The sequence below is a fragment of the Panicum virgatum genome, chromosome 3K, assembly GCF_016808335.1.
Source record: "Panicum virgatum strain AP13 chromosome 3K, P.virgatum_v5, whole genome shotgun sequence".
Lineage (NCBI taxonomy): Eukaryota > Viridiplantae > Streptophyta > Magnoliopsida > Poales > Poaceae > Panicum > Panicum virgatum.
This window is the reverse complement of record NC_053138.1, coordinates 40,820,325-40,828,438: the sequence shown is the minus strand read 5'-3', so window position 1 is coordinate 40,828,438 and position 8,114 is coordinate 40,820,325. Positions and strand designations below refer to the sequence as shown.

At 58.0% G+C, this 8,114-nt stretch overlaps 2 protein-coding genes across 2 annotated transcripts; one reads left to right on the top strand and one right to left on the bottom strand.

Moving 5' to 3' along the window:
* Positions 1 to 518: 518 nt before the first annotated feature.
* LOC120700915 lies at positions 519 to 1,145 on the top strand. The gene has a single exon (XM_039985112.1). It carries the CDS (start codon positions 519 to 521, stop codon positions 1,143 to 1,145), a length of 627 nt encoding a protein of 208 aa, XP_039841046.1.
* Positions 1,146 to 7,240: 6,095 nt separating this feature from the next.
* LOC120700914 lies at positions 7,241 to 7,591 on the bottom strand. The gene has a single exon (XM_039985111.1). The coding sequence runs from the start codon at positions 7,589 to 7,591 to the stop codon at positions 7,241 to 7,243; it is 351 nt and encodes a 116-aa protein (XP_039841045.1).
* Between the last annotated feature and the right edge of the window lie 523 nt (positions 7,592 to 8,114).

The following is an 8,114-nucleotide window of genomic DNA, read 5'->3' as shown; positions in this document are numbered from 1 at the left end:
ACTGCGCTGAGTCGTCCAAGGCTCGCGAGCACAAATGCGGCCCCGACAACACCGTCGCTGTCGCCGATCGGCCCCAGCAGCGTACTTCCCTCGACCAGGAGGAACTTGACCGGCTCCTCAACACCAAGTGTCCCTGGCACAAAGATGCCAACCACACAGCGCGCGAGTGCCGCGCCCTCTCCAACAGCATCGCCCCAGAGGAGCCCAAGCATCCAAGGCTGGACAACTGTGATAGGCCGGGTGGCTCTAGAAGCTCCCGTGGCCGCGGCCGTAGAAACCGCTCGCCCAAGTGAGATGATGACAATGAACACGTCAACAGATCACCCGGCACCTTTCAGGAGGAAGAACGGGTGGTCAACATTATCTTTGGAGACTCCAGTGCGCCGTCCTGTCGGCGCAGCATCAAGCTACACAACCACGACGTCAACTCGGTGTTCAGGCACCCGGTTGAACCCCTTCTTTAGTCGGAGATCCCGATCACCTTTGACCGACGCGACCACTGGGTACACCTACCTAGGATGGGTGCTTACCCCCTTGTGGTGAACCCGGTGATCCACCAGATTTGTTTGGCCAGGGTGCTCATAGATGGAGGCAGCGCCCTCAACATCATCTTCGCCAAGACCTTGGAGGACATGGGCTTCGACATGACCAAACTAGTCCCCTTAGACCATGCCTTCTACGGCATCATCCCGGGTGCCGGATCGACTCCGGTCGGCAAGGTCACCCTCCCAGTCACCTTCGGCACTCGGGACAACTACCGTACAGAGTCCATCATCTTTGAGGTGGCGCCGTTCGAGACCTCCTACCACGCCATACTTCGAAGACCAGCTCTCGCCAAGTTGATGGCGATCCCGAACCACACGTATCTTCTCCTGAAGATGCCAGCTCCGAACGGAGTCCTCTCCATCCGTGGCGACATCCAGACGTCTCACTCCTGCGAGACAGAGAACATCAACACTGCAGAAGCCATGGAGAGAAGCAACAATCAGGCCTTGGTTGCCCAGGCGGCAAAAGCCCAGAAACCCTCCAACGACTCAGTGGTAGGGTCCCAGCTGCACCCTGACAGCCAGACGAAGGCGATCGTCCTCAGCGACAACCACCCCGACAAGACCGCCTTGATCGGGGCCGAGCTCGACTCCGCATAGGAACTCACGCTCACCTCCTTCCTCCGCGCCAACTGGGACATCTTCGCATGGAAGCCCTCCGACATGCCAGGCGTACCGAGGGAGGAGGCTGAGCACTCCTTGGATCTCAACGAGAAGGCATGACCCGTCAAACAACGGCTGTGTCACTTCGCTCAAGATCGGAAGGAGGCTATTAGGGTGGAGGTAACCCGGCTCCTAGCCGCTGGTTTCATCCAAGAAGTCACACATCCAAAATGGCTGGCAAACCCAGTCCTTGTAAAAAAGAGAAATGGCGAATGGAGAATGCGTGTTGACTATACAGATCTCAACAAACACTGCTCTAAAGACCCCTTCCCTCTCCCGCGCATTGACCAGGTTGTTGACTAGACAGCCGGGTGCGCACTCCTCTCTTTTCTTGACTGCTACTTAGGATACCACCAGATCGCCCTAAAGAAGTCGGATAAAGAGAAGACATCATTCATCACACCCTTTGGGGCATACTGGTACAATACCATGACGTTTGGCCTCAAGAATGCGGGTGCTACCTACTAGAAGGCCATCCAGAAATGCCTCCAGGGGCAGATCGGCGCAACGCCGAAGCCTACGTAGATGATGTCGTCATCAAAACAAGGTCCATTGATCAGTTCATTGCCGATCTCTAGGAAACATTTTAAAATCTCAGGAGATTCAAATGGAAGCTGAACCCGACCAAGTACGTGTTTGGCATCCCGGTCGGGAAGCTACTCGGCTTCATCGTAAGCAGTCGGGGCATCGAAGCCAACCCAACGAAGATCAACGCTATTAGGTTCATGAAGCCACCTAGGTGCAAGAAGGATATGATGAAGCTTACAGGGTGCATAGCGGCCTTGAGCCGGTTCATCAGCCGACTCGGCGACAAAGGCCTGCCCTTCTTCAAACTTCTCAGGAAGCCAGGATTTTTGACCCGATTGAAAAATACGGCTCCAAATGGATCCAAGAACTACCCAGAGTAGTATGGGGGCTGCGCACGCAGAGAAGTTGGGCCACCAGCTACTCCCCCTTCTTCATGGTCTATGGTTCTGAGGCTATCCTCCCGACGGATATCGCCTTTGGTGCTCCGCACACCCTGAACTACGTTGAAGGCGAGTGTCAGATTGCTTATCCGGCAAGTCCACCAGGGGTATGCCCAGCTATAGATTTATAGGTGAAGGGGGGATTCTGGAGCCAAGAACTAGATGGTTGCAAGTTGACACTAGGGTTTAGACAGGTTCGGGCCGCTCGGGAGCATAATACCCTACGTCCTGTGTTGTGTGTATTGAGCTTGACGATGAATGATGCAGATGGGATGAGATATATGTTCTATGGGTCCCCTCACGGCATCTTTATAGGCCAGGTGCCGTGGGTTACAAGTAAGGGAAGATATCTACTCGGGTTGCTACATGGAATCAGGTCGGTTGAGATACCTAGATATCCGGAATACAAATCCGCGCCTTGATCCTGATCCTCGAAGGAACCTTCCGACGTCCAGCGAAGTGCCTGTCCGCTGGGTAGTCGTGTAGAGTGGTCCTTGCCGAGTATGTACCCAATCGGGAGATAACTACTCGGCTGGGAGGTACCCGGATGTACCTCCGTCAAGCCCCCGAGTGCCGAAGAGCTTGAGCCTGAATCTTGATGTTTGAGTTGTGAGAAGTACTTCGGGACTCCCTTCAGTCTTCAACGGGATGCGCCCCTGGGCACACCCGTTGGGTGCAGCCCCCGAGCCTCGGAAGGTTTTGAAGAAGCTTTTCGAGGGTCAATACATAAGCCTTATTTGCCTGAATTCCCGGGTTGCATGAGCACCCAGCATATCATACTGCCTTGTTGTTTTCCAATCATTTGTCCGACCGGACCCACCCAACTTTGAATTCATGGTACCCAGCCCCCGAAAAGGGTTGCTGGCGGAGTCACGGAGACACGCCGAGTGGTAGCAGCGCCCAGCCCCCGAGCAGGGTTGCTGGCGGAGTCGCAGAGATGCGCCGAGTGATAGCGGCGCCCAGCCCCCGAGCAGGGTCACTGGCAGAGTCACAGAGACACGCCAAGCGGTAGCGGTGCCCAGCCCCTGAGCAAGGTCGCTGGCAGAGTCATGGAGACGCGCCGAGTGGTAGCGGCGCCCAGCCCCCGAGCAGGGTCGCTGGCAGAGTCACAGAGACACGCTGAGTGGTAGTGGCGCCCAGCCCCCGAGTAGGGTCGCTGGTGGAGTCACAGAGACGCGCCGAGTGGTAGCGGCGCCCAGCCCCCGAGCAGGGTCATTGGCGGAGTCGCAGAGACACGCCGAGTGGTAGCGGTGCCCAGGTGGTTCGTATTTTTAGCATTTGGTCTTTTATTGCAACAGGCAGAAAGTTACCATTGGGGGCCCGCTCCTTGCTGAGTACGACTCATGCTATTTCTGGAAAGTCGATTCAAGTCCCGCGCGATCTTCGGGGTTGCCGTTGCAGGCGCGACGTATCCTCTTTAAAAGGGGAAGGGCCTGGCCATCTCGCTTTTGCCTTCTTGGCTGTTCCCTCTTCTCCTTCTCACCGCCAGTCGTCCTCCCCGCACCCTCCATAGATCTGATCCACCCGCCGCCACTCGAAATGGCTGGCGAGTCACCGAAGTCTTCCTCCTCCGTGTCCAGAGGCGCCGCCGACGTGCTGCCGCCCTCAGAAGTGTGGGCACCAAGCAACCTCCGGGAGGAGGACATCCAAGATCTGGTGGAGCGCGGACTCCTCCCCGAGAAGGAAATCTTGGGGTGGAATGCAGCTTCGGGGACGAGTTCCCGACGGAGGACCGAACGGAGACGGTCGTCTTCCGGTCCTTCTATGAGAAGGGCTTCGCGTTGCCCGCGGGGGCCTTCTTCCACGGGCTCCTTTTCTTCTACGGGCTTGAGGTAACTCATCTCAAGCTGAACTCTATCGCGCAAATTGCGATCTTTATTCACTTGTGCGAGGTGTTCCTAGGAATTGCCCCGCACTTCAATCTGTGGCGAGTTCTGTACCATCTGAGGGGGTACCCGTCCGCCGCTCACTGCGATGTGGTGGGCTGCGCCGCCTTCTCGCTGCGCTAGGGCCGAACATACCCGGCCCTGGAGTTGCGCGACAACAACAAGGGGTGGCACAATGAGTGGTTCGTGGTGTCGAACCCGGCCTCTTGTCTGCCCGCCCGCACTGGACGCATACTGGAGCCCCGCGCGTGCTGGGAAGAACAGCCGACCGAGGAGGAAATGGTCCAGGTGGACCTCCTTCTCAAAGAGATCGCTGGACTGTCAACCTAGGGGCAGACGGGCGCCGTGGTGGCCCTGTCCTTCAGTAAGCGGCTGGTGCAGCCGATTCGGGACAGGGTGCACCCTAGTTTTGAGTACTGGGGTCGTCAGGACCCGACCCGGGGGCAGAACCGAAAGGTTCCCCGGGAAGAAGCCGTGAACCGGGTTGCCCGCATGATGCAGGGGCCGATCCACGACCGCGGATGCGCGAAGATGCACTGCTTGAAGCGGCCGACCAGAGCCGTAAGTCTTCTTATCTCTTCCGTGATGTTCTGCTTTTTGTTCCAAGTTGTTTTGTTTTTGCCCTTGAGTCGTTTGTACCCTGCTTCTTCGTATGCAGGGCACCCGTTGGGTTGTAACCAACTCGGAATGCCTTTGTGAATGCAGGAAAAAGTTCTAGAGTTCTGGTCTCCCGCTCCCTTGCTAGAGGGGGATGCAGGGAAGGACGCCGCCGCCCCGGCCGATCTGAAGAAGCCGGAGGCAGAAGATCTGGAGGTGTCGTCCGACGTGTCCATTGGGGACGGGTCGGATGTTGAAGTTGTAGGCGTCAATACCCCTTCGCCCGCGCCGAGGCGGAGGAGGCGTGCCGTCAGGAAGATCCCAGCCTCCAAGGCTATCTTGAGGAGTGCCCTGCCCAAGGGAGGCTCCGCCACCGCCTCAAGGTCGGGGAGTTAAGAGCTGGGGGCGGAGGACGCCCCCGAATTGTCAGGAGAAAGCACCGGTGCTGATGTCGTGCGCGCTGAAGGGGAAGCGGCGACCGGGCTAGCGCGCATTGGAGAGATCAGATCGCAGCCACCCGCTGCACCGCTGAGGCTGTCTTTCACCGCTCGCCGGAGCGCAGGGTAAGTGAAGTTTGCTTGTGCGATGTCTTAGTTTGTTTTGGATCGCCACTTGTATCTTGACGCAGTGGAATTTTGGCTTCACAGGAAGAGGAAGGCGGAGGGGTCCGCTGATGAGACCCGCCGGGTCGAGGCGGCTAGCTCCAATCCATCAATGGAGAGTCCGCCGCGGTCCTGCGCTCGCCGGGAGGCGACGCCGGGTGAGGCAGAGGTGGAGGACACCAGGCGATCCGCGGCCCGGAAGGACGCACCGATGGGGGTGGCAGAGGTGCCACCTGCGCAGCTGTCGGCTCTGCCGCAGGAGACCCCGAGCCGGGAGTTGTTCCCCACTCGTCAGGGCCCTGTTCTGCCCGGGGTCCTTGTGGTGGAGGAGCAGGAGGCCGAAGGTGACGAGCTGGCCAGGTTGGCGGAGGAGCTCCAGGCCACCGCACGCCGCGCGGCGGAATCGGCCGAGGTAGGCTTACATTCCTTGCTTGTGTAGTTGTTCGTGTCATACTGGATTTTGAGCTAATTGCCTTGTTCTTGTTAGGCACTGGCCGGCCTGAGCCAGCGGGCCGCCAAGAGGATGCCAGGGGGGAGGGAGGGGGGGCACCGGCCGCGGACAGCCGACTCGAGCAGCTCGAGTCCCGGCTAGCCGAGTTGGAGGCGCAAAACCGCCTGCTGGAGAAGCAGCGGGCGGAGATAGAGAAGGCCCTCGCGGATGAGAAGTGGGGTAAGAGGCGTACCACGCTTTGTGCCGACTCATTTGTGTTCAAGCTAATCGACACCCTCTCAGGGTTGGAGAAGGAGGTGCGCACCCTGAAGAGCGACCTGACGGCCTTTGAAAAGGCCAACACTGAGCTGCAGAAGACTCGGGAGGCCGCGGAGGCCATGGAGGAAGCCACGGAGGGCAAGCTCCGCCTAGAGCACCAGGCGGGCGAAGGTATGGTTCTGGAACCACTCTGTTTCTTTTCAGAACGAACTCGCAGGGAGTTGAGATGAGACCGTGCTGACAGGTGCGGAGGCTTGGCTTGCTGCGGCGGTCGCGGCCCTAGGGCAGGTTACCGGCAAGGTGAGCGCCGTCCTTGCCGCCTTTGAGCCGGAGGGCACGGCCGCGGCGGAGGAGCTAGACGCACGGCTGGAGGCGGCAGCGGGCGGCTCGGTGTCTTTGCCAGGGGTGTCACCGAGGATGCGTCCTAGTACACCCTGGGACTTGTGAAGTCCGACTTCCCAGAGGCCGACTTGGATCCGGTGGGTGACGGGATGGCGCCGGAGACCTCGGACCTTGCTTGGGCGGACTACCTCCCCGATGCCCGGCCGATCGCGGAGCGCGTGGCGGCCGACCTGAACCTATAATTGTAGAGGTTGAGGGGAAAATGGTCAGCAGGTGGCCAAAAAACAATATTTATTTTGTATGTAAATAAATTTGCATGTGCTTGTGTTGGGCTCCGTAATCTGAGTTGCTGCTGAGTTGGATGAGTAGTTAGGAAGAGATGACAATGCGATGTGCCTTTGCTTGCCGCATTGAGAGCTGATCATCAAGCGCGCAGGCGGTAGAAGGTGACGCAGGGTGGTTCCATGACTAGCAAGGTTGTGCTCGCAGCGACTGGTTACGTTGGGGGTTCCTGCGCTGGGCAGACTTGGACGAGTCGGACTGGCCGAGCCCAGCCCCCGAGTGTAAGAGATGAATCGGGCTAACCGACACACAGCCCCCAAGCGTACTGGATGGGTCGGGGAGAAACAAATAGGAATAAGTGAAGACTTTGAACTTTATTAATAGCTGATGAGCAGAGTACATATCTCTCTTTTTTTTTCTTCTACGGATAGAAGCGACGAAGGTGTTCGATGTTCCATAGATTGCCCACGTCCGTTCTGTCTTCGCACTGCAACCTGTAGGTTCCTCGGACAACTACACTGCTCACGATGAAGGGTCCCTCCCATGGGGGAGTTAACTTGCCTCCGGGGGTCTGGACCCGTCAGAGTACTAGGTCGCCGATGTTGAAGTCGCGCTGCTGGTCATTTTTGTCATGATAACAGCGTAGCTACTGCTCGTACCGGGCGTGATGGAGGGCTGCCATCAGACGGTGCTCCTCGGCCGAGTCGAGGTCTATTCGCCAAGTTGTTTCGGCCTCGCCTTCATCGTAGTTCTGGGTGTGTGGAGCACCAAAGGCAATATTCGTCGGGAGGATAGCCTCAGAACCGTAGACCATGAAGAAGGGGGAGTAGCCAGTGGCCCGGCTTCTCTGCATGCGCAGCCCCCATACTACTATGGGTAGTTCCTGGATCCACTTGGAGCCATATTTTTCGATTCGGTCGAAAATCCTGGCTTTGAGCCACTGAAGGATCAAGCCATTAGCACGTTCCACCTGGCCGTTGCACCTGGGCTGCGCCATGGAGGCGTAGTACACATCGATGCAGCTTTCCTGGCAGAAGTCCGAGAATTCCAATCAGGTGAAGGAGGTGCCCAGGTCTGTGATGATCCGATTGGGCACTCCGAACCTGTGTGTTATCTCTTGGATGAACTCGGCTGCCTTGGCTGCTGACGTGGTAGAGACCGGCTTCACCTCGATCCACTTGGTGAACTTGTCGATGGCGACAAATATGTGGGTGTAGCCACCTTGCGCTATTTTCAGGGGTCCCACCGAATCAAGTCCCCAGCATGCGAATGGCCAGGATGGAAGAATCGTCCGCAGAGCCTGAGCCGGGACGTGCTGTTGCTTTGAGAAGAACTAGCATCCTGGGCATCGTCTGACGATGGCTTGAGCGTCGGCTAGGGCCGTCGGCCAATAGAAGTCTGACCTGAAAGCTTTGCCCACCAAGGTGGAAGCTCCTGCGTGGTTTCCGCAAATTCCCGAATGGATCTCGCTGAGGAGTCGGGCTCCATCTGACTGGGAGATGCACTTGGAAAGGGTTCCT

What these genes read in the sequence shown, in the direction of transcription:
- LOC120700914 (XM_039985111.1), bottom strand. Translation starts at nt 7,591, where the DNA reads ATGGCGCAGCCCAGGTGCAACGGCCAGGTGGAACGTGCTAATGGCTTG.
- LOC120700915 (XM_039985112.1), top strand. Translation starts at nt 519, where the DNA reads ATGGGTGCTTACCCCCTTGTGGTGAACCCGGTGATCCACCAGATTTGT.